Raw genomic sequence first — 27,640 nt, 5'->3', positions numbered from 1 at the left:
TTAGAGACCAACTTAATGAGGCCGTTGAAATGTCATAGGACCATCTTCTTCCGTTGAGCAAAATTCTGTGTTGATAGTGTGCCTAGCACAGAAAGACATTGCTTTCATGTGGTAATTCTACTCAAGAACTATGTTGAATAGGCTATGGTAGTTAATAAACAACTTGATGAGGACTGTAGAAGTGTCATTATCATCATCTTCTGTTGAATAATATTGTAAGATGATGGTGTGCTTCTGTTGTTAGAGTGTTCAGTGGTTGGTTTAGTAGTAATTTTAACCAGGTACCTGATATGGTTTGAGGTAATGATACGGCTGATGATGCTCCATTGGAAAGGGGGAAACATGTCCCAATTCTTATTTTAATGAAGATTTAATTTTAACATTTTTTTTTTTTTTTAACTGAATAGGTGGAAGAGTAATAAATTTCTTACTTTTATCATAAGATTACTTTCAATACGGATTCGCAGTTATTTTCATTACTTGTAATACTGTAGTACTTTTTGTTAAAAATGAGAAAATGATGCCGTTTTCCATTATATCGAATATTTCATATGACAGCATTACTTTTAATCATGACATTCGTACTGACCTCATTGTAATGACCTATGTTGATTTCAGTTGTGAAAACTATAAGGACAGTCTTTCTGAGAATTCCGTAGCAAAGCCCGGGTACAACAGTTATTTATTTGATATAGTGTTGGCTACTGAATGCATGATTCGAAGCAGTGTATCGATTCATTCAAGTGTCCGAGTGAATCGATTCACAGGAAAGGCGAGCTCACGGCACACGATTCAGCTTACTTCCAGCGGACAGTGCTGAGTGGCGCACTCACTGGACGTTGACGGGGAGCCGAGCTTCCGCTGCAGCGAGACAGTGTATCATGGCACATCGAAAGAATCGTGAACGAGCGCGGCTCAGTGAGACACATGATACACACGGCTCCTTATCGGCTCACTGGACACGCGGAGAGCCGAGCTTCCGCTGCAGCGAGGCATACAGTGAATCATGGCACATCGAAAGAATCGTGAACGGGCGCGGCTCAGTGAGACACATGATACACACGGCTCCTTATCGGTTCACTGGACACGCGGAGAGCCGAGCTTCCGCTGCAGCGCGACATACAGTGAGCCATGCTAGACTGAAAGAATCGTATGCTATAATGGACTCTCGAGCTCAGCTCATTTGAAAATAATACCCATTTGCATTCACTGTCCTCTTCTTACAGGGAGGTTTAAATAATAGATGGATTTATTTGCAGTGTTAAAAAGGTAGTCACAACATAATTCTGAAGTAGCTAGTAAGTAGGTAGGCTATTAGGTTATACTATTTATTAGTTTAATGAATCTTAGTATTATAACTTAGTTGACATTTGACAGTTAAACTCGACTCTAGCCTGCCCTATGACTATGCGTCATGCTCATGAGTCATGACCATTCAAAAGTACCTGTTTTATATTGGGAAGAACGGCTCAGTATTCTCTCAGTTCACATGTCACATCGTTGCACAAGACTTCAATCATATGTGGACAGACGCAATAACAGTATGTTGAATCAGAAAACCAGCGGGCTACTGTACATCTCGGGTAGCCTATACAAAATATGGTGATTTAAAAAATCCTCAGCTGATAGAAAAATACTTTTTAAAAAAGACTGAGCGAGTTGTCGTGCGGTTAATATCGCGTGGCTATGAGCTTGCATTCGGGGGATGGTGGGTTCGAATCCCACCGTCGGCAGCCGTTAAGATGGTTTTTCCGTAGTTTCCCCATTTTCACACCAGGAAATGCTGGGACTGTACCTTAATTCAGGCCATGGCTGCTACCTTTCTAATCCTAACCTTTCCCACCCTGCGTCGCCGGAAACCTTCGATTTATTAGAGTACAGCAACTAGCGTTTGTTCTAAGAAAGGAGTTCCTAGTATGAAGACCAGATGGCAGCTGCGAGCACTGAATGCTGTTGCTGCCGTCTTACCAGCACATACTACACAGATGCAGTAGGAGCGGTGACCAATGAGCCGTGAATCGGATCACTGTATCGATTCAGTAACGTGAACGGAATCAAATGAATCGATTCAGTAAAATGAATCGAATGTCCCATCACTAATTTGATACTAATAGCATTGAACTTCACATAATTGCATGGGCGCTTGATGCAATATACAGTATTAATCAATGCATTTGCTAAGTAATGGCATCTAAGTGCATGATCGATTCACACGTGTGGAACATGAGTTCATACTATGTTCGGAAGGCTTATCAGAGACTGATCATCTCACTCACATACTTCCTGTGAGGTAATGAAAAATGAAATGAAAACCTACAACCTGTTTTCCAGTCATTGACCGGGTCAGGGATGTAATGAATGAATCATATATAGGCTATTAGTACGATGGGGTCGCACTCCCAAAGTGATTTAGTAATGACTGATAGATGCTATGAAATGAGAATGGAGAATGTTGCTGGAATGAAAGATGACAGGGAAAACTGGAATACCCGGAGAAAAACCTGTCCCGCCTCCGCTTTGTCCAGCACAAATCTCACATGGAGTGACCAGGATTTGAACCACGGTATCCAGCGGGAGAGGCCGACGTGCTGCCGTCTGAGCCACGGAGGCTCCCTCCTGTGAGGTTATAGAGATGTAAAATTTTTAGCCTTGTAGCCTTTGGTAACAGTCAGGCTTTGAGACAATAAGTGTTATAAATATACCGTATCATAGTACTGTATTGCACCAGACATGTAGAATAAGCAGTTTTGGCCAATTATATCTCCTGATTTCTCCTGATTTTTCCTGATTTTCATATCAAAATCTCCTGATTTTTTGTTTTTTTAAATTGGCAGGTATGCAGCTGTGACTAAGGACAGTTGGACTATAGAGCACGTAACTGTCAACTGTGTTCTGTATCTTGCTCCCCAGGATTACCTGTTTCTGGCAACAATCAGTGCTCTAGAATAACTCAAAATCTGGATCATCATCATTACTGTCATAAATATTTTCATCTAAATACTCCTCTACCTTCTTTCCAAAATTGGGATCTGTGGCACATAATACTCATTCCTTAGATGGCCCTGCCTTTTCACTCATGTTTGAATAGGGAAACAGTACGTACATCACACAATAATACAAGGAGTATCTAATGTAATAGTTATGTACCACCATGATGAGACCGTTCGCAACATTCAGCAATGATTAACTTCCGAATAAATTGATGCGTCACCCCCGATAACTGGAAGGTATTACATGTTATAAATCTCATTTTCTTGATCCGTATTGAGCTGTCATATAATATTTATTCAAAACTATTTTTGAAGGTGTCCACCTTTTCAATACAATTTATTTTTCTTTACAAATAGAATCTTTACATTAACATCGATTCAGTTGTTGGCACATGTTTCACCCTTATTTAGGGCATCATCAACCAGTTTCTCGACTCAAAATCTTCAAATTACAACCAGAAAATTTTACACTGTTTAGTTCATGTTATTTTAAAATTTCTTGTTTAACAATACATAAAAGTACTCAAATATCCCAACCAAAGAAACAGTTAACATTATTTAAAAAATCTAAGCATAGTCATCTCTGTAATCTTGAGATAAATGACTTTATTAAAATATTGAATTTTGTGTTAGACAATAATTTTTTCACATTTAGTGGGAAATTTTACAAACAAAAGGGATTATCCATGGGGATCCAATTTAGGGTATTTTAGCAGATGGATCATCTAGAACACACTAAAATATTATCTAAAATACAAGGCCTAAACTTATGCCTACGATACGTGGATGACACATTTACAATAATAGTCAAGTACTTAACACTAATGACTATTTTAGAATACCTGAACAGCTTAGACCGAGACATAAAGTTTACTGAAGAAGATGAGGTGAATAAATGTATAAACGTTTTAGATATCACTACTACACGTAAGAACAACGAATTTGAATTCCAAATCTGCAGAAAACCAACTTTTTCCCCTATTACAATTAAAAATAATTCATTACGCCCTAACTCTCACAAACAAGTAGCTTACTATAGCTTAATTTATAGAGCATTTAAAATACCGTACCCGTCACACCGAAAGAACGTAATAAAGAAATACAATATATCAAGAGCATAGCTAAGTTTAATAGATTTAATTGGAAATTGTTAATCTATAATCAGTAAAGTAAAAAATAAACTAATGTCAAGTCTTATCCTAGATAAACAAATAAAGTCTACATATGCCACATTTACATACAATAACTCTAATATATATCAGGTATCAAACCAATTTAATAAACAAGATATAAAAATCGCATTTAAAACGCAGAACACCAATCAAAGTTTGTTTTTAAACCACGACAGTGCTAATTTGAATAAAGATCAATATTCAGGTTCAGGAATATATAAGCTAATATGCTCTAATTGTTTCGCCTCGTACATCGGACAGACTGGACGTAGTTTTTCAACAAGATATTTGGAACATTTCAATGCTAATAAACATAATAAATATTCAGCTATGAGTGTACACATGAAAGAAACAGGATACATTTACACAACAATAAAACAGGATTTAACAATACTAAAAAGCTTAAGAAAAGGAAAACAATTAATATGAAAATATCTACATTTTTATTGACCAGTACTTCAATAAAAACCTTAATTTGAATGACACAATAGACACGAAAACCCCTCTATACGATTTAATTCCACCATCACTAAAGATAATGAAAATAAAGGAGAGTACTTTTATATACGTCAATAAGTCTTCTCATAAAAAACTCCCATCCACAATGAATACTCCTCCAAGACCAGCCAATACACCGTCCGCCTGCCCCTCTCCTTCCCCTACCTCCCCTCTCCCACAGACAGTACACAGATACAACACGAGGCAAACAGACTCGAGAACAGTCGGTCGATCGGGTAATGTCACCTAGGCAAGCAAGCCGCGACAGAGAAAAAAAGGGGGTAAGTGATAGATTCGTACGCCATTCACTTTTAATTTAACATCATTCATTCCCAATAGTAGAACATACTTTTTTCTTATCGTTACAGACACTCAATTCAACTCCGTTCTTCATATTGAAGTTCCTGAATTCATCATTTATATGAACACATTGAGTAATCCCCTGTTCGACTCTCTCCAACAAGGGGCTCACTACTAACCTCTACAGACCCTGTGTGTCCTATACGGCACATAAAATTAGCAATGTTCTGAAGGCTAGGGAGCCGGTGTGGTGCGTGCGACACATCCAATTTAGTTCTCATGGCAAACTGTAGAGTGCAGTTAACGATCGAAAGTAGTTTTGAGCCCAAATAGCGGGAACTGCATGACTGGGATGTCATTGTTTGAGATCGTGTCCTCAGAAATTGAACTGAAAATGGTGCGTTCTGCATGTAAGTGATTTTCACTGTTTTTATTTGCATGTATTTGATTTGTTTCAATTGATTTATAATTGCAACACATTAAATAGTCTGTTGATATAGTATAATTTACAATTTTGTGAATTATCTTGACTGTACGAAGTGTTTTGAAAGCGTGTGTCGCATACGACACACTGGAACTGAGCCTTGATTCTAATACTGATTTGGTTTAGAATTTTCTTACAACCTCCAAAGAAATTAGAATACCATTGTTGTTCTGATACACTAATTTCTCGACAATTAGAGCAAAATAGTAATAAATAGTGACAACAGATTTGAATTAACAGGTATAGGTAGTTAAAAAAGTTTGTCTTCTTGCAAGACTGAGACATTTTTGTAAGCAGTGTGACTTTGGGATAATTCAAATACATTCTGGCATTTAATTTTTAACGGTCTCTTGCATTACAGTGTCCACGGAGGAAATTATATCAGAACTTGAAATTGATGGCAACTGCTCTGATCTCGAGGGTGTGGACTCTGGAAGTGACGACGTTTTAGCACCGGATGAAGTCATTTACGAAGATGTTCCTTCCGACAGTCCCGAGGATCCTACTGAAGAATTAGAGAGTCCAGTGAATCATCGTATTCCACCATGGAGACATACCGATATATTTGAACCTCTTCCACCAGCTCCAGCTTTACATGAGGTCCCACTTGATTTTGAGGAGTTGCAACCCTTTCAATATTTTTCGAAATATGTGTCGGAGAGTATTTACAGCGTTGTATCTCGATGTACAAATGTGATGTCTCTATCGCGTTTGGGAAAATCTCTCAATACAACTGCCGAAGAAATCCAAAGGTTTTTTGGCATTTCAATGACTATGTCATACTTGGGATACCCAAGGCTGAAGATGTACTGGGCGGGTTCCACTAAAGTAGAACACATAGCATCAAAGATGTCCCGAAATCGTTTCTTTGCCATCAGACAGAATTTAAAAGTTGTAGTTGATGATGATGTACCAACTGAACGCTGCAATGATAAGTTCTGGAAGGTGAGGCCTTTATTAGAGTCAGTTCGTGATGTGTGCTTGAAAAATGCAGGTGTGTATTGATGAACAGATGGTGCCATTCTGGGGTCATGCTGCAATGCGACAGTACATCAGGGGAAAGCCTGAACCGTGTGGATTGAAAAATTTTGTATGTTGTGCTCCTGATGGTCTACCACTAGATTTCTTCATGTACGAGGGGAAAGGAGACACAATTGTAAATGGGTGTGATGACCTGGACATTGGGGGGAAAGTTGTGATGAGGCTGTCACAAACTTTACCACCAGGGACGGTAGTATACATGGACAGGTATTTTACGTCTGAAACCTTGTTGGATTACCTACATTCTGATGCTTCATGCCAAGGAACGGGAACAATAAAACTTTCCCGTATTCCTCATGAAGTAAGACTGAGAAGTGATGCAGAAATGAAGAGGGAAGGCAGGGGCTCAGTTGACCAAGTTGTTCGTGGCGATTGGCAAGTGTGCATAGAAAAATGGTTTGATAATAAGCCAGTTACTCTTGCCTCTTCCATAGAAGGCACAAATCCAGTTGGGGAATGCCGCTGTTGGTGCAGAAAAGACAAAATCTACAAGAAAGTGAAGCGGCCTCTCATTGTTGAGAATTACAACAAATTTATGGGAGGAGTGGATTTCCTCGACAGAGTGCTGTCATACTATAGGCAACATGCAAAAACCAGAAAATGGACTGTACGGCTCATTCTACACTTCTTTGATTGTGCTTGTGCAGCAGGATGGATAGAGTACCGAGGAGATTGCAAGGTACTGAAGAAAGCAAAGAAAGACATCATGGACTACCTGGACTTCAAAATCGAAGTAGCCGAATGGCTCATGAATTCAGAACCAAACAACAGGGGAGAAGAAGAATCAGAAGAAAATAAAACACCAGAAGACACAGCCTGCCAGGTGAAAAAAAGAAAGTCTTCATCACCACATCCAAGCACTGCCAAGAGGACGTTTGGTGCACTTCACATGCCAGAAATGGTGGATGATGGCAAAACACACAGATGCAGGATGCCAGCTTGCAATAGTGTGCGAGCTCGAGTTTTCTGCTCAGTATGTGGAGTATATCTGTGTCTTGTTTCTGGGCGAAACTGTTTCAAAGTGTACCACCAGAGGAAGTGAGCAACAGTAGCAGTTGCCAATGACAAGGGACACTTTCATCATCACAGTTTCAGGTCCAGTATCCTAAACTGTTCTCAGAACATAGACAAAGATTGTTAGCTTGCAGTAGTGAACATACAACAGTGTTTCATGTGGTAGATTTTGCAAATTTGTGGCAAGAACCCAGTAATTCATTCAAGACTATGAAGTGCCTTTTAGTAAGTGTCACATACGACACATGCAGTTTTTCAAAAATGTTTTTCAAAAATTCGTAGTTTTTTATTGTATCTGTGATATGTGATGCCCAATTAGCAATATATCTAATTTTTATTTCAAAAATAGCATTACTTTATACCTTGGGTCTGTCAGCAAAACATCTATTAACAACATGACAGAAACATTTTTATGTACTCATTTTACTCGCATAAATCTGAATTTACATAGGTGACACGGGATTGACAACATTAAAATCAACAATGATTCTGAACTTATTTTAATTGAAATAGCCCTTTTAAACAGAGAATGCAGTATCAAATAGGTCAATTTAATCAACTATTTACAAATTCAAACTGACAGCATATATAGGGATATCCATTTTACATATGTTATCTCAATAAGACTTAGCAGAAGCGGAGCAGTTAAAACACCTTAATAAGAAAGTTTTCAAATGTAAATATTTAAGTGTATCATCACGAATACGTGTCCAAGGAAGAACAATCATATTAATAGACAATAAGACTGAATTTAAATAACTACCCAAGTGATTCAACAGTGTTACATTCATTGTCAGTTTGTGAATCCCAGAACTTTTATTTAAGGATTAACATTGTCTCAATGAATTCTTCTTCACACAAGTACCGGTAGTTATTCTAGTCAAATAGGTAGTTTTATGTATTATTAAACAAAAAAATTTAAAATTACGTGAACTAAATAATTTTAAAAGTTTTTAAAAATACAGAGGTGCCAACTGTTACGGATTATCCGTAATTATTACGGATTTCCCCTCACGATTACGGGATTATGGCCAAAGGGTAAATTATTACGGAAAAGCGACATTATAACGACATTATAATTTCTACGGAAAAAATAAGGAAAGAAGGAAAAATGAATCTTTTCAAGCATTAGTACTCGACTCTCTTCGTTTCAGTGCTTATGAGTTGGCAACGATATTTATTCGATCGTCACTTCCTTTTCATACCCGTGAGCGTCGTGAAATTCATTGTGAGGAACTCTACTCTGCTATCTTTCACTATAAAATGTAATTTTCTATTATTGCAGTATTAAGTATACCTTCCAGTAACTCTCCCACAGAAAGATTTCTCAGTGTTAATAGGAAAAAACAGAAGGACTTCAGGCCTACAATAATCACATCTACACTGGAATCGCTTATTGTTCATAAGCGGAAAATGTCCTCACAGGAGGAAGGATGCTACAAGAAAAATCCCCCACAAAAGCACCTGCTGCGTGTGAAACAAGCTACAAAGAATATTTTATGACAGAACAGGTAATGTGCAAACGTATTGTGTAATAGGATATATTTTAGAACAGATTGTTGTCGGGAAAGACAAAGAGGGTGTCCAGAAGGGATGAGTGTGCTTTGGATTTGACTCCAACATTTTTCCGAGATTAGGGAAGGGGAATTACGGAAAAGCCATTCCAAAGGTTGGCAGCTCTGAAAATATTATAATCAGAATTCTGGTTGTAATTTGAAGATTTTGAATCGAGAAACTGACTGATGATGCCCTAAATGAGGGCAAAACATGTCCTAACAACTGAATCGATGTTAATGTAAAGATTTTATTTGTAAAGATAAATAAATTGTATTGAAAAGGTGGACACCTTCAAAGATTGTTTTGAGTAAATATTATTAACTGGAAGGTTGACGAAATGCTTCATTTACGCTCTCAAATGGGTGAGGTATGTAGCAGAAGAAAAAAAGTGAGCAGTCTAAGAGACAGTCTGTAGTAGTTAAAGGTTAAAGAATATGGTATGGGCCTAGGTTTATGGTACTTTGGTATTACATTTTGCTTAAGGTTTAGTTTTACTGGGTCTTTTTTAAAAGAACCTAATTTACTGGTAAACACCTCTGGAAATTCATTAAATAAGTTACGCATTAGTTTAGACTCTGTATTGCTTTATACATTCGTTAAGTTTACGTTGTTTACATTGTTGGGAATACTTACAACAACTTGGCGCTCTTATCCAATCACAGCTCATAAGAGGATTAGCTCCATTACTATTAACATACAAATCTAAGTTCTTTTAGTTCTTCTAACTTTCCTACAGGCTTGATTTTCTCATTAGTGTAAGAATTTAAAACTAAGTCTGTGGGATTCAATTTTGCACGACTTAAGTTAACCTTATTACATTTTTCAGAAACAATTGAAACACAAGCCCCAGAGTCTACTTCAGAATTAATTGGCTTTCCTTCAACAATTAAATTCATTCTAATGGGCTCAATTTTTGTTATTTTACGTAGGCTGAATGATTTGCTTATTTTCATCACCCTGAAAATGTTTAGAGATATCATAAACTTCATCGAACAATTTTCCTTGACTAATGTTGGGTTCATGTAAGTGTGCATAGAGCTGTTTAGGTCTAAATCTGTTTCCTTGCTGATATTTTTATTCCCTTCAAAAATGAAGGATTGTTTTTAAGCATCTTTGGTTTTAAATGAAACTAGGACATAGCCTACTCTTATTTTTCAACTTGCAAACCTTCTCTAAATGACTCATCTTCCTACAGAAAATTGCAGACATATTCACAATATCGGCAGTGGGCTGTAGAATGCTTACGCTTGTGACCACAACAGAATAACTGAGGCACTTGCACATCACTCGATAACACACTCGGTGCACTGCTACGTGGAGATTGCCGCACTGAAATTTTCTGGAGTCTTGCTGTGTTGTGGTAGGCCAAGGACGCTGCATCCTTCTGTACCACTTCCAAAGATGTCGCCAGCTGTTCCGCCTTCTGGAATGTGGGGAGGTTCTCCTCTGACAGCAGTCGTTTTTTCATGCATTCGTCATGAATGCCACTAACCTGCCCTTAAATAATCAGAAAGTTTATCCTCAAACTCGCAATACCTTGATAACTGCTTTAGTTGAATAATGTATTCCAACACAGTCTCATGTTCGAATTGATCTCGCCTTCTGAATTTCTATAAATGAAGGTTTAGGATGGAGATGGTCTTGCACAATTTTAACAGTGGTATCATATTATTTTTTCAGAAGGTTTGTCAGAGGTGATTAAATCTTTCAGTAAATTGTAGGTTTTTAGCAACGATAACTGTCAGGAACGTGGTAACCTTTTTAGCATTTGCAATGTCATTACACTGTATGTAAAGTTCAAAACGTTCCACGTAGGTTGACCAAGTTTCTTCTGAACTGTCAAATGGTCCGATATTACCAGTTAAAGACATTGCATGATATTGTACCGGTTGGTACACCCCGACCCCGCAATTTAAATATTGCGCCAGTTAAAAACTCCTCTACAGGAGAAAGCGTGAACTTTAACAAACTGTATTAACTCAACGGTTTCTCGGAAGATGTCACTATTGTAAATTTGGTAATTTTGAAGAGTTCTGAACTGTGTCTATTTCGATTTGTGTTTGTTTATTCCGTATCAAGAAGTGTGGACATTCTCTTCTAGATGTCTCTACAGAGAAAAGACTACGATTGTGCACTCTGGTGCAAAGTGATGGAACTGTTTTTTGAAGAAACCTTGTATCCTTAAGTTTGTTCTTTGTTAAATTTCTTTCTTTCAGGTTTTGGGTTGGCAATATTGATCTCTGTTTCCGCCAGTTTTGAATTCAGCCAATCCCGAATTTTCTAAATTAATTTTCCTCCAATCCTAGGTTTCTTGTTCATGTTGTGTGTAACTTTTGATGTTAGCCAATAAAACAAAAGGGTATGTCTACTCATTCCTGAAAGGTCTCGAATGTTCCACGAGGGTATATAAACTGCTGATTTTCTTGTCTCGGTGCCACTTCAGTAACATCTCTCTTAGTGTGTGAATATGTAGCAGGGGGCGGGAAGTGCCTCTTTCTTCAAGCAGAAGTTCTTCAACAAGGTAATGGCCTGTTAACATCTTTATTTCTCGCTAGCTCAGCAGTTTAACTCTCGGGGAGGGTTCGAAGCCTTTAATATGTAACCTATTCCTTTAAAATGTAAATTTCCTTTCTGTGTATGTAAAAACTTTGAATCTCATTTACTATAAAGCGGGGATAGAGTGTGCTTCACCCTCTCGAACTCCCCTTCATTTTGAATTTGAGGTGACTATGTTTTCGTAACCGTTTTTCTCTTCCTTCTTAAAGTCTTAAACTTATTTTGCCAACTAGTCACCTCCATAGATTGGGATTAGCCCCTGTATCATCGGCCTTGCGCCACGTAGGGTTTTAGACAAAAACGTTGTATAGGAGTGCAAGTTATCGCCTCCATTCTATTTTGCATTATGGGCCAGTAACTTAACCTGATGTTTGTTTTTCCTCATGTAAAGGCCCTGTAGGTTGGGTATCTAATGCCCCTGTTTCTTGGTGTGCCTTGAGGGCAGTCTGAAGTGAAAGTTGTTGTGGCCTTTGAGAGGCTTGTCAAATTGAGAGCAGGTCTGCTCTTTTCCTTAACATTGTAATTAGGAGCAAGTGCTCCTTGTACTTAGGGGTTTTCTGCCCTTTAGCAATTGTGATTGCGAGCTGAGAGCTCAGAAAGTAAGCCTGGGGCTCGAAGCCCAAATTGTGTAATGAGCTGTAATTTGTTAATTGTTGATCTGCTACTTGGTACCTGTTATATTCTGTTATTTATTGATTTTGAAAAGAAAATATAACCTTTGTTAAAGTTTTAAATTAACTTTAATTTTGTAATTGAGACCTATTCCAGCCCGCACCTTCTTTCACCTCTAACTACCACGGATATCTCCGTAACAGATATAATTGAGCTAACTTTGCAAAGACCATGAAAAAAATTGTTGTCTAGGGGCATGAAGCGAATTTAACATATCTTACTATGTTGCTTCAGAATTAGGCCTTACACAATACACTTTTCTACATTGCAGCATACACTGAAAATACATGCGAAGGGTTTCGGAGCCGTTATGAAGTATTGGCACTTGACATAATGTTATGACTTTTATCTCATCGCCAATTTTTATATATGTGGCATCATTAAGATAGATATACTTAGGGACAGAACATGACGACCTCACCTCACACCACAACTCTCTGGCGGCAGCACGGTGTCTATTAGCGGCTTATAGGATTTACTACATCTGCTGCAGCCGACGTTGCCAAATCGTCTACTGCACTCGACACTAAGAAAGAGTAAAGACTGAAGAAAGTGGTATGGCAACCTCTCCACACCAAACAAGGATCACTTAGAACTCGTTAACTCAGCTGGGTGCAGGGTGTGATTGACAGCTGGCTTCCAGGAACTGAGGCAGTCATGTTTTGTCCTCACGTATATAAGATAATGCGCAGGTTACTTCCAGAGTAGCGCATTGGCTACAGGAGACTAAACAACTGTCGTGACTGCTCCATGACAACTGACTTGAGATCAGTGGGAAAGGTTAGGCCGTGGAGATGGCGAGGCAGGAGCAGCCAATGAGATAGCTTTATTTGAACAGGCCACTTGACCACATGACTTGTGCATCATCCAATGCTTATATATTACCATATTATAATCATAAGTTTTGGAAATTGAAAAAAAAAAAATCAGAATTTATAATTTAATATATTACAAGATCAACTAAGAATCAATGCATAACTCAGGAAATACTAGATCTTGTTGATGAATGACGAAAATACAAGAATGCAAAAAATGAAGAGGGCAGAAAAGAATACAGGCAATTAAAGAATGAAGTGGATAGAAAATGCAGGACAGCTAAGGAAGAATGGCCGAAGGAAAAGTGCAAGAATGTTGAAGGTTGTATGGTCCTAAAAAGGTAGATGCTGTATACAGGAAAATGAAGTAAATCTTTGGAGAAAGGAAAACTAGGTGTGTGAATATTAGGAGCTCAGATGGAAAACCATTTCTAGAGAAAGAAGACAAGGAGGCAGGAACATATCAAACAGTTGTATCAAGGTAAAGATGTAGAAGATATGGTTCTGGAACAAGAAGTGGCTTTTGATGCTGATATGGGAGGCCCAATTTTGAGGTCAGAATTTGACAGAGCTTGGAGAGACTTAAATAAGAACAGAACACCTGAAATTGATGACATTCCCTCTGAATTACTGACTGCCTTATGAGAAACCAGCATGGCAAGGTTATTTAATTTAGTGTGTAAAATGTATGAGAGAGGAGAAGTGCCGTCCGTTTTTTGGCAAAATGTTGTTATACCTATTCTCAAGAAAGATGGTGCTGACAAGTTTGAAAACTACTGCACCATTAGTTTAGTATCTCATGCCTGAAAAAACTTTAACATGTATTATTTACAGAAGAATAGAAAGACAAGTTGAAGGTAATTTGGGAGAAGATCAGTTTGGCTTCAGAACAAATGTAGGAACACGTGAAGCAATTCTGGCTTTACGTCTGATCTTAGAGGATCGAATTAAGGACAAGCCCATGTACATGGCGTTCGTAGATCTAGAAAAGGCATTCAATAATGTAAATTGGACCATGCTATTTGAAATTCTGAAGGTGATCCGGGATCAGATACCAAGAATGAAGGATTGTCTACATTCTGTGTAAAAGTCGGTCTGCAGTGATAAGAATCGAGGGCTGTGGAAAAAAAAAAAAAAGCAATCCAGAAAGGAGTGAGGCAAGGCTGCAGTTTGTTCCCCCTTCTTTTCACTGTTTATATATAACAGCAGTAAAGGAAATCAAGGAGAAATTTGGAAAGGGAATCACAATCCAAGGGGAAGAAATAAAAACGTTGAGATTTGCTGATGATATTGTTAATCGGAGACTGCAGAAGATCTGGGGAAATTGCTGAATGGTATGGACAGGGTCATGGGAAAGGAGTACAAGATGAAAATAAATAAATCTAAAACAAAAGTATTGGAGTTGCGTCGAGTGAAGTCAGGTGATACTGGTAAATTAGATTAGGAAATGAAGTCTTAAAGGATGTAACTTAGATGAATATTGTTACTTGGGTAGTAAAATAACTAATGATGGCTGAAAGAAGGCCATAAAATGCAGACTAGTACAAGCAGGGAAGGCATTTCTTAAGAAAAGAAATTTGCTCACTTCAAACATTGATATAGGAATTAGAAAGATGTTCTAGATGACGTCTGGAGCGTGGCATTGTATGGAAGTGAAACATGGATGATAACTAGTCCAGAGAGAAAGAGAATAGAAGATTTTGAAATGTGGTGTTACAGAAGAATGGTTTTTGAGGGAAGTGTAGGTGGTAAGAACGGTAGGGGTAGACCAAGATATGAATATGACAAACAGTTTAGAGTAGGTAAACAATAACAACACTGTAAGAAAACTGGACTCTGGGACTGAATTTAGTGTGTTAAAATTATTTACAAACATCTATAACATCTCAGACCTCAGAAAGATGTTTATTTTGCTGCCAAGTAATTTATGGTCACCTACTAAATAATTAATTTTCAGTTCTTTAAGGGGTGTCATAATTTAATGAAATTTTATCATAATCATTGTATTAAAGGAAACGATTTGGCTTTGTAAAAAATCCTTAACCCTCGGGACATCGCGTGTAACGTCAGTCGTCGCATGCGGCGGAAAACACCGCGCAAGAATTCCATATCGTTTTTGTATTTCAATTTGCTATTTATTTTTGTTATATTGCTATATTTTTGTTTACTCTCTATTTTCATCATTAAAAAATACAAATATTATTCATTTACATTTAAATAGTGCTTTAAAATAATACAATAACTAATGTTACGTTCTACTTAATACACATCAAACAACATACAACTATCAGTAAAAATATGTACAAAACAAAGTTACAGCAATATAAATAAGGTATACTGTCCAATAGTAAGAGCAAGGTTACAACAGATAGAAGGGTAACAGCAATTAGAGATTTACTGTGTACTAAAGACAATTTATTTGTCATTCTTCATTATATTCGTGAGCTGACTGTGTCCTTAGATAATAAAAGGGTCATCTCATTTTCTTCATCTTCACCTGCTGTCCCCATACTGCAGACTTGACAGGTGGAGATAGTGTGCTCGCAGCATATGCACAGAGAGCAGGTAGCACACGAAGTCTTCGTCTTTCTGTTTCCTTTTCCACACCATCCATCAATTTGTTTACCCTATCAACTTCTTCGGAATCCGTTTTCACTCACAACACAAGTAAACAGTCAAACAATTTGTGTGCACAAACAGTTGCGTGTCCAGGTTTAGAACAAAATTCAACAAATGGCAGTAGTCGCCCGTGGTCGAAAGTACCGCATACTTTGCATAAACATCCATAGCGACAACAGAAGAGCAATTAGGGAGTGCTACCTGGCTATAAACACTAGAGGAAGGTTGCGGGGTAGATATGGTGGAGGGAGAAATCTATCCTGTAACAATCGTAGACAGAGTAACAAAAGAAGTTTGTGTGTGATCGAAAAGACCGTGGCGCGACGTCCTCAGGGTTAAGTGATATGGGAAAAAGGAAAGCATATTTGAAATCAGCACATTATTAATGTTTATTATAGAATATGGAATTTTTTTTTCCAGATCAATAAGGGGTGTCAAAATTGAGTGAAATGTAGTCAAAAACATGATATTAAAGAAAATGAAAAGGGTGCTGTGAAAAATCCTTACATGATACGGAAAAACCCAAAAGCAGATTTCAACTCAGCTCACCTAAGTTAGGTAAGATCACCTTTTACTGGAGGAAAAAAGTATTATGTTGCAGGCTAGTTATATCCTTTCTTGTGAATGGAAAGGATGAACCACTCAACAAATGCTTTTTTATTTGACAATGCTTGTGGCCTGAGGGAGTGAAGAGAGAAAATGCTCTTCTGGTGACCGATGCAACTCCCTACATGTAGAAAGCAGGCAAGGTCTGCTGCTTCTGTACCATAAAGTGGTACATTTAACATACCCTGCACATTCATTAGGTAGGGTTGCTGAAGAAATTCAAGGAAGTTATCCTGATAATTAATTACAACAGCTAAGAAATTCTTTGTCAAAGCTCCACTCCAAGTGCAGAAATTTACAGAAATTGCCCCTACAATACTTATACCACCTCATCCCATCCTCACACGCTGGGAAACTTGGCTTAATACTGTGAAGTACTACTGCACCAACTGTAGTGTAATTGAATTGTTATAATTGTAATTGTGTAATTGTTTTAATTTCAACGATGGCAAAACTTCTCAGTTTGAACTGCCTAGATGCTGTTTTCAAGTGCCACAATGTTCAGGGACCTCACTTAGGCTGTATATTGTCGGATTTTAGTATTATATCAACTATAGTCAAGCGATTAGAAGAAATGGATATTAAACTCTGTGATAGCCTTCTGCTGGTGAAAACTGTGGAAAGTGAATTAGAGGCTGTACATGGTAAAGATGGTGAATGTGCTTATACATTACTCTAGCATGTGTTGTTCAAGAATGAAATCTATACTGTGTGAGATTGGTGACATTTTGAGTAGAAAGCCAGCAACAGTGGGGTAAGGTGAGCCTAAATTCAACAGGAATGATTCGATTTAAAAAAAATTCAGATATGCCCGAATAACATCTTGGAATATTGAGCGAAACTTTTCATGTTATAAACCTGTGCGGATTGAAATTAGAAACTTTAATTAAAAATAATTTTTTTAAATGTGTGTGATTTTTCCCCTGCACTTCTCTATGACATTTCTTTCATATATGCAGTAAAAGGGTTAGTGAGTGTTAGGTAAAAGATAACTTTTAATGTGCAGATTACATTAAAAACTTTATGTATTGAATAAAATTTGATGTCAAATGAGGGGCAACATGTGAACAAGCATACAACTTTCAAAGAATAAAATATTTAAAACGTGTCTTCAAAATCTGTTGTTTTGTATTTTGTTTCTTAAGGTCATATTATGGTCATATTTCCACAGTATTTGAAGTCATAAGTGTGTGCTTTTTTGTGAGTTTTAGGTTATAATTTTTGGGGCCTTGATCTTGTTATACATTGTCAAGGCCAGTCCACTAATGTGGGAAGTTGTTGATTCAACCAGTAAAATAAAAAGAGAAATATGAAAATTTTATCCTGTTATATGACCTTCACACTCCTATGTTGTTATCTGAAACTTAATTATCTTAACGAATTAAGGTATGTAATTTATGTGTGTATGTAGGTATGTCCAACCCTTGTCCCATTTCTTTACGGGGTTGGGTATAAAGTGAGATGAATCTTCATAGCAAGCTTTTACAACTGAATGTCCTTTCTGACGTCAACCTCATCAAAGGAGTTAATGGGATGAAATGAATGACGTGATATATGATAATAGGAAGGGAGTGCGTGAAACCTGGTGCCAGCACATAGTGTGCTCCTGTCGAATAGCTCAAGGCTTAATGTCCGCATGAAATTACCATTAACAGTGTCATATGCCCTCACTCCATACGAGCACTGCGGAATAGTGATGGGAATTTGATTCATTTTACTGAATCAATCCATTTGATTCTGTTTACGTTACCGAATCGATACAGTAATCCGATTCATGGCACATTAGAGTCACCGTTCCTATTACATCTGGGTAGTGTCTACTGATAAGACAGCGGCAGCAACGTTCAAAGCTCTTTGCTGCCATCTGGTCTTCATTCTATGAACAGCTTTCCTACGCGTCATCTACCTTTCAGATTGAGGTTTCTTCTGTCAGCCACCTCTTCGCATCAAATTTTGATGTTACAATGTCTTTCCTCCACAGTGTGACAACTCCATTAAATAAGTGTACAGAATTAGATGAAGAAATTTCTGTACGCACAATCATCAGTGATCTGCATTTAGAGCTGTCGCCCAGGTGGGAGATTCCCTATCAATTGCTTGCCTACTCTTTTTTTAAATTATTTCAAAGAACATGGAAATGTCATTGTATTCACGGTAAGTACACAATACAAAATGGATATGTTAAGAATGAAATGCAGTTAAAAATAGGCACTTGTGTGGTACTATACATGCTCGTTATATTACAGTACAAAACTTGCGTAGTTAATAATAATGAAGATTAAAAATAAAAGATATAACTCATATTTTATACACTGACTTATGGTTTTCCCTCAGTTCTCTGAAAGTCACAACTGTATTATATATACAGAATTAGATGTAAAAATACTTGTCTTTACAATAAGTAGCCTACATTTTAAGGATAAATCACGTAAGTTGCTTTACCTCGCACTGACACAGACCGGCCTTATGGCGACGATGGGCTTTAAGTGTAAAGGAAGCGGCCGTGGCCTTAATTAAGGTACAACACCAACATTTGCCTGGTATGAAAATAGGAAACCACAGAAAACCATCTTAACGGCTGCCAACGGTAGGATTCGAACCCACCATCCCCCAAATGCAAGCTCATCGCTACGTGACCTTAACTGCATGGCCAACTCGCTCTATTGTCTTTGAAAATATGTCTCTTTCTATCAGTAGAGGATTTTGTATAGGCTACCCGAGATGCAGAGTAGCCCTGTGTTTTTCTGATTCAACATTTCTATTTAAGTTATTGAGTCAGTCTGCTTACTGTCCACTGTCCACGTTCACCGGTGATCTTGTGATTCGATTATTGAAGTCTTGTGCAATGATATGACATACGAAGTGAGAAAATATTGAGCGGTTCTTCTCAATATAAAACAGACAAGTTCGAGTGGTCATGAACAAAAGGTATGCTAGAGAGTTGAGTTGAATTAATTGTTGAATGTCAACTAAGTTATAATACTGATTCATTAAACTAATAAATAGAAGAACCTATAGCCTATCTATTTACCAGCTAGTTACTTTGGAATTATGTTTTGACTACCATTTTAACACTGCAAATAAATCATATATTATTTAAACCTCCCTGTAAGAAGAGGACAGTGAATGAAAATGGGTATTATTTTCAAATGAGCTAAGAGCTAGAGCCCGTCTTAGTGTACGATTCTTTCAATGTGCCATGGCTCTGTGTATCTCGCTGCAGTGGAAGTTGGGCTCCCCGCCAATGTCCACTGTGCCGATATGAACCGTGTGTGTGTGTTGTGTTTCACTGAGCCGTGATTTGCGTATGATTCTTTCAATGTGCCAATGCTCTGTATGTCTCGCTCGCAGCGGAAGTTCAGCTCCCCACCAATGTCCAGTGTAAATGGTCCGTTATTGGACATTATAAATTTTCCAGCTAACTCATTGCTAGTCAACTGAATCGTGTGCCGTGAGCTCGCCGTTCCTGTGAATCGATTCACTCGGACACTTGAATGAATCGATGTACTGCTTCGAATCATACACTCAGTAGCCAAGACTACTGCGGAGAGGTTTCAAATTAAATCCAGGGTTTTGGCATGCAATCTAGTAATAAGAAATTGTATATCACCACCCCTCCTCCCTTGCTGCCCAACATTCTGATGGTGACATTTTTTTCCGACCAGCGAGACTTAAAACTGACTAACCATGGTGTCAAACTATACAGACTTGATGCCTTAATGATCATGGCCACCAGGCAGGCTTAATAATAATAATAATAATAATAATAATAATAATAATAATAATACCACTGAGCAAGTAGCTGTATGTTTGGGTCACTTAGCTACCATCTTGCATTCGTGCGATAGTGGGTTCAGACCCCACTGTTGGCAGCACTGAAGATTTTCCGTTGTTTTCCATTTTCACACCAGATAAATGATGGTGCTGTACCTTAATTAAGGCCACGGTCACTTCCTTCCCGCTCCTAGCCCTTTTGTATCCCATCGTCGCCATAAGACCTATCTGTGTCAGTACCAATATAAATGGTCCATTATTGGATATTATAAATTTTCCAGCTAACTCATTCCTGGTTGCCAGCGTTTTGCCCCCGTGTGCGAGGCTGGGCTAATCAGTTGGAACCTAGCACACCTACCAAGACGCATGGCTAGTGCATACCGTGGAGGCCACTGCATAGGCTAATTGTAGCCACCAGCAGTGCCAATGCACTATGAGACTTTATCTCATTACCAAAAATTGATGCCTGCTTGGCCATCAGATGATACAGATGTTGATTCCCATAGGGAATCTGAAATGTTTGTTCTGAATGAGTGAATTTAAAATACCAATATAAATGGTCCGTTATTGGACATTATAAATTTTCCAGCTAACTCATTCCTGGTTGCCAGCGTTTCGCCCCCGTGTGCTGGCCTGGTCTCATCAGTTGGAACCTAGCACACCTACCAAGACGCATGGGTAGCGCATACCGTGGAGGCCACTGCATAGGCTAATTATAGCCACCAGCAGTGCCAATGCACTATGAGACTTTATCTCATTACCAAAAATTGATGCCTGCTTGGCCATCAGATGATACAGATGTTGATTCCCATAGGGAATCTGAAATGTTTGTTCCGAATGAGTGAATTTATAATACCAATATAAATGTGTCAGTGCGATGTAAAGCAAATTGTAAAAATAAATTTAAAAATAATCGTACGGCCTCGGCTGCTGTGTGCAGGCATTCTCGTTTGACGCCAACTGGGCTGCCTACACACCAATTTTGTTGTTCTATTTTACTCTACCAGAACGCAGAGTAAACCGATCTCTCTTGGGTGATCTATGGCTGAATTCCAATTACGTAATTTTGTCGGCTAAACACCAAATGTGTCGCCAGAGATCTTTTACATGGTTACATCATACGATATAGAGCATCAAATGGACTTTTTTTTTTTTGCTGGTCGAAAATCAAACTACCTCTGCTGGTTTCACCCCTCAATCTTGGGATCTGGAGGCCAACACTACCACTTGATGAAAGAGAACAGTATAAACTATATTCCATTGAATTTTTTTTTCATTGATTAAGTCACAATTTCTTAACCTGTTAACTAAGAGTCTAGACCCCTGTGAACTTGCTTGAAATGAATGCATATTTACTAACCCTAACTTCCTTTGTTTATATTCTAAAAAGATAGGAGGAGGTTTATTTTCAACAGAAATGCTGGAAATATCCTTGACATTCTACTTCATTGTCTCATTTCTTGTGCAGGTACTGTCAACTGTCTGCAGTTCACTCCCAATGGCTCACATTTGCTAAGTGGTTGTGAAAAGGGTACCATAGCAGTATGCCGGACTGGCAATTGGCAGGTGGAGAAACAGTGGGGAGCTGCACATAAAGGTTCAGGTGAGTAAGGATAAGGTAGTGTTAAAAACAATATTTGCTAATGGAGGAGACAAATTCATGACTGGGATAATACTGCTTTCCATTCCTGGTAAGTCTTACTGTAGCGATATTGTCTTGTGAGACATGTTGACCACTACGGTACATAGCAAAAGTTTAACTTAGCATCAGTTGAATTTGTCTTCCTTTATATATGGTCAAATAGAGGTAAAACAATATTCATGATGCATGTTAACTAAATTCTTAATTTTTATTTATTTATTTATTTATCATATAATGAAAGGAGGAATATCAGCTATTTACAAAATATATACAAAATACACACATGTGTACACACACTCAAGTTCATAAAAATATTCACAACAGTATGTTGAGATGGTTAATCAACTCAACGGCTTCTTGTGTTAGGTTGTGAAGGTTTTTCATTGAGCTTCTAAACGCTCTGAGGGGACATTCAAGCACTATATGATCCATGGTTTGCTGCTCTTCACCGCAGTCACAATGAGGAGAGGACTTGTTCAGTATTGCTCCGCTTCTTCCCTGCCCAGTCCTTATCCTATGCAGTACACACCACTGTCGTCGTGGTGAATGAAACCCTGTGGGCTGCTCCCAAGGAGTTTTAATTAAGAAATGATGTGTCAGGGAGTTTTTGTTCTGCTACTGATTGTTGCAGGCATCTAGTATTTCAAAGTGATTGTCATGCAGATTGATTTCTGGTCGCCACGATGGTTGTCTGGACTTCAGTCGCTGCGGGAATAATATTGGACGATCTGATTGTATTGGCAACAGTGGGTTGTTTTCAATTTTCTTCCATGTGTTCAGCCATGACTGAGATCTTCTTAGGGGTGGTGGTGGTGGTGGTGGTGGAATGTTACCTGCCGGGCTGAGTGCCTGAGACGGTTGAGTCGCTGGCCTTCTGACCCCAACTCGACAGGTTCGATCCCGGCTCAGTGCGTTGGTATTTGAAGGTGCTCAGATACGACAGCCTCGTGTTGGTAGATTTACTGGCATGTAAAAGAACTGCGGGACTAAATTCCGGCACCTCTGCGTCTCCGAAAACCATAAAAGTAGTTAGTGGGACATAAAGCCAATAACATTATTTGTTATTGGAATGTTACTTACAACCGAAAGCCAGTCCATCTTAGTAGATCGAATACATCCTGTGATGAGGCGCCATTGCTTGATTGAGCTGCGTGTCAATTATTTTAGTGTGAGCACTGTTTAACCATGTAGAACAGCAGTATTCTGCACCTGAGTACAAAAGATCTAAGGACTATTTCATTGGTACCCTAGGTGGTCCCTGTTAACTTCTGTAATATGTTGTTCCAGGTTTTAATTTTAGCTGCTATGTTCTTGACATGCATTTTGTATGGCACTGACCTGTCCAGGGTCACCGCTAGGTATTTAGGGTTACTGCAGTATTGGAGAATCTCATCTCTGAAACTGATTGTAGGATTGTAATTTGCATGTTTGTTCCGCATATGGAAAGTTGATGCAGCAGTCTTTTGAGGAGTCGGTCAAAGAGTGTTTGAAGTATGTAGGTGGTTTGAAAAGTTCGCGGAATGTACTAGAATTAAGTATCTTACCTCGGTGGAACTGCTTTTATTTTTCAACATAGTCTCCCTGTAGACTAATGCATTTGGTCCAGCGATGTTCCAATGCCTTGATCCCATACGGAAATGAGATTCCTCCAGGCCTGCAAAATACCTCTCCAATTCGGCTGTCAGTTCTTCCCTTGTAGAAAATCTCCATCTACCGAGGAAAATTTTCAGCTTGGGGAATAGATGAAAGTCTGACGGTGCCAAATCAGTTGAATAAGGTGGACGTGGCAACAATTCGTACCCCAGTTTATGAAGTTTTGCCATGGCAATAACACTTGTGTGCGGCGGAGCGTTGTCCTGATGAAAGATGACTTTTTTCCATCCCAAACCAGGTCTTATTTCGCGTATTGTTTCCTGTAGTTGGTCTAGGAGGTTTGCATAGTACAGCCCCGTAATTGTTTGGCCAGTAGGAAGATAATCTATCAGCAGAATGCCTTTTGCATCCAAGAAAACTGAGGCCATGACCTTTCCCGGCCGACCGCACTGCCTTTGCTTTCTTTGGTGGTGGTGAATCAGCATGTTTCCACTGCTTTGACTGCTGTTTTGTCTCTGGGGTATAGTAGTGGACCCAAGTTTCATCTGTAGTCACAAACCGGCACAAATAATCTTGTTGGTTGCACTGAAAACGGGCCAGACTTTGTTCGGACATTTCCAATCTGGTGCGTTTATTGTCCAATGTCAAGAGCCGAGGCAGCCATCTTGCGGATAATTTTTTCATACCCAATTCTTCAGTTAAAATATAATATACCCGTTCAGAAGACATCCCTACAGTTTCAGCAATCTCCCGCACTTTCAGTCGACGATCCTCCCTGACCATTTTATGCACTTTTGCGATAAATTCTGGGGTCGTAACACTTTTTGGTCGTCAACTACGCGGATCATCATCCAAGCTCTCCGGACCAAATTTAAACTTGCTGGTCCACTTGGCAACAGTTGAAAATGAAGGAGCAGAGTCCCTCTAAAAGTCGGCATGAATTTCCTTTGCTTTCATACCTTTCTTTACAAAGTATTTAATCTCTGCTCGAATCTCAGTTTTTTCCATTGTCACAAATCACTATGCGGGAACAACAAAAAGAGTCGTCACTACCACACTCTTGAAGCTAGAGCCCTGACGCGCCACGTATTCACTCACAAAGGATGTGTGATTATTGCGTGGGAACCTTGTTGCTCTAGCACTGACATCTAGCGGTGATTCCGAGAACTTTTCAAACCGTCCTCGTATTCATCCAATATCTTCAGATCTGATGTTAATGTTGCTGCAGGTTCAGGGAAGCTTTGATCCTGTGCTGTCAAGGCAATATCATCAGCGTAAATAAATTTCTTGGACTTGGTATTTGGAAGATCGTATGTGTACAAATTAAAAAGGAGTGGAGCCAGCACAGATCCCTGTAGGAGCCTGTCATTTATTTGTGCACCCTACTTGTAGAGTTTTCTGAAAACACTTGGAAATACCTATTGCTCAGCATATTGCCTATTAGAGTGGTTAGTTTCTGACAAGGTATGACACTAATGAATTTGAGCAGCAGTTTGTGATGCCAAACGGTACCATAAGTAGCAGTTAGATCTAAGGAGACACCCATGTTTACAAACTTCTTCTCAAAGCCATTTTCGACGTGAGTTGCTACTGTTAGCACCTGTTCCTCACATCCCCTCTTCCTGGTCTAAATCCAGACTTGCTCTATAGGAACAACCTGGTTGATGGCTAAGGATATTCTATTGTGAATCAGTCTCTCTAGCAGCTTGAATGTGACACTAAGGAGTGCAATGGTGCGGTAGTTTTCAGCTTTTGAAGGGTCTTTGTTTGGCTTTAATATAGCAGAGATCAAAGAGAATATTGTTGCTGAGTAGTCAAATACATGAATCAGCTGATTACTGTATTCCGATAATTTGTAGACTTTGCACCTTCATTTATTCATCAAATAAAAGTTAATAATCAAATAGCTATATCCCAATAATATTGCAGATTAAGTCCCCGGCATAGTTTTGACAGAAATTATTGTATACAATTTCTTATTTTTCAGCATTTAAGGACACTTGCTCTCTGCCCCATGTAGTAGGGAAAAATAATACTAATCCACCAGCTGTAAAAATCATACAACGAAATTTCAGTTGAGAATTGTAGTGTAAATACATTTTTTTAGATAGTATTTTGCCTGCTATATTTGTGTGTATCTTTGTGTGCGTATCTTTCGTGTGTATCTATTAGAGCATAGTAGGATAAAATAGTACTAATATTAATCTGTCTACTCATTTAGCTTCGTTGGTAATCTTTGAGTAGTTCTTGCAAATTACAAAATTGCAATTTTCATTTCTGTTTGTGCTTAGTAGTAACATACTGTGATTAGGATATGTCTGAACATAGTTTAAAATTATTATTGTGTGTTGTAGTATCTCATTAACTCTTTCCGGTCTAACTGCGAGCTACGTTCACGCCGCCCTGCGAGCATAGTCCGTGGTAAGGTTTGACAATTCGCTAAAAATCGAGAACGAGCTATGCACACATTCTGCTGACTACATCGTGTTTCTTCATGAGTTACTTACGAGAAAATTGTCTTAAGTCAGAGAATTTACAATATAATTGACGAGTGTGCATTAGTAGGTGTTGTCACTCAATATGCTGTAAAACATGGTGTTTCGCGGCAAGCAAGTGTTTGTTAGAAGTTATATTTTTGATATTTTATGTAATCGTAATCCCTCACATCTAAAAAACAGAAAATTTTACTAATATGTAGTAGATATTCTTTCAAGTATTCGCGCAGTTATGAAACGCGCGGGAACACACGGTAAAGTGTAAAATGAATTCCAATCATAATGAAATGCAAGATGTTGTTTCAAATTCCTATTTGGATGTCAATATTTCCATTTGTGAATAAAATTACAATTGCATGCCTTCAGTATCATCTTCGCTAACATCACCTTCCGAGCCACTATAGTCACATAGAAATATATAAATAAATTTCATAAGAGCTCCCATTGTTGTTGTTGTTCTTATTAGTGTTATTATTATTATTATTATTATTATTATTATTATTATTATTATTATTATTATTATTATTATTATTATTATTGAACAGTTATTATTTAATATTTTTCATTATTGTTGTTGTTTTGTAATTACAACGCACATTTTACATGATCAATCTAGGGAAAATATAACAGTATTTCAGAAAACTGTACTTATTAATAATCCGTCAGACTTTTTTTTTTTCATTCACAAAATATGGCATTGTATACAAACAAATGTACAATCTCAAGTGATAGCTGACGTGAAACAAACAACAGTTTTAAAAACTAGATGCTCAAACAAGCACAAAGGAAAAAGAATCATGCAATATCTCCTACATGTACAGAGATATAATCTATTTCAAATCCTTAGAAATGCCCAGTCCAGAACTTTTGTTAGGGATATTCAGGCCCAGACCGGAATGGGTTAAAAGTTAGCGGGCTTATTCTATTGTAAAATATTTTTGTAGTATAGTAGAAGTATGCGTAGAAACTGTCCTATTAGAATTTTGTTGTTGTAATTAGGATAGGCTTAACTGCAGTTTAGAATTGTGTAATTCTTGTGTATTCCTTTCGGTATTCAGTAATTAATGGCAGTTTTTATCCTGTTAGGATGCTGTAGGATAAAAATATAGTATGACTAAGTAGTATTGTAGTGGAGTAGTACATAAATTACCGGTACCTTATTGTCGTGTGACCTTTGTGTACTATCCTAAACAATATTTCTTTCCTTTAATTTTTTTTGCATATAATAAGTTATCTATTTTTCCTTTTCTTTTCATTTTTCCGTAGAGAATGGCCAAGGAGTGCAAGTGTAGGAACTATGGGTTTGGCCAATCATTAAGGAGCATAAGGGAGGAGTTGGAAAGTTTGAGGGAGATAATTAGTGTTCTCTCAGAAGACAGGAAGGAAGGTAGGCCTCCCTCAAATAATGTACAGGATACAGTAGGTATAAAAGAGTTATGGGAAGGAAAGGGGAGGAATTGTAGAAGACAGGTGGTCGAATGTTCTAAGGGGAAGGAGATTGCAGGCTAAGGGCTCTATTCAGGATCAGAATTCAGGACAGCTGTCTGTGAGAAATCGGTACGAGTTACTGCAGGTAGAACAACAGAAGGAAGATGAGGAACAGGAAATGAAATTCAGTGGCGTATGGCTTTTAGTGCCAGGAGTGTCCGAACACATGTTCGACTCGCTGGGTGCAAGTCCTTTAATTAGACGCCCATAGCCGACGTGCGCATTGTGACGAGGATGAAATGATCATGAAGACAACACACACACCCAGCCCCCGTGTCAGCAAAATTAACCACTGTTGGTTAAATTTCCTGACTGTGCCGGGAA

General features: G+C 38.2%; 1 protein-coding gene across 1 annotated transcript in view; it reads left to right on the top strand.

The window, feature by feature from the left end:
* The window catches only part of LOC136874633 (p21-activated protein kinase-interacting protein 1-like), a 119,234-nt gene that overhangs the window by 25,741 nt on the left and 65,853 nt on the right, over nucleotides 1-27,640 (top strand). The window contains exon 3 of the mRNA XM_067148261.2: nucleotides 21,567-21,701. Within this exon, the coding sequence (XP_067004362.2) occupies nucleotides 21,567-21,701 (135 nt within the window). The remainder of the gene's footprint in view (nucleotides 1-21,566; nucleotides 21,702-27,640) is intronic.

The sequence above is a fragment of the Anabrus simplex genome, chromosome 1 (assembly GCF_040414725.1).
Source record: "Anabrus simplex isolate iqAnaSimp1 chromosome 1, ASM4041472v1, whole genome shotgun sequence".
NCBI lineage: Eukaryota > Metazoa > Arthropoda > Insecta > Orthoptera > Tettigoniidae > Anabrus > Anabrus simplex.
This window is presented reverse-complemented; position numbering and strand designations above follow the sequence as displayed.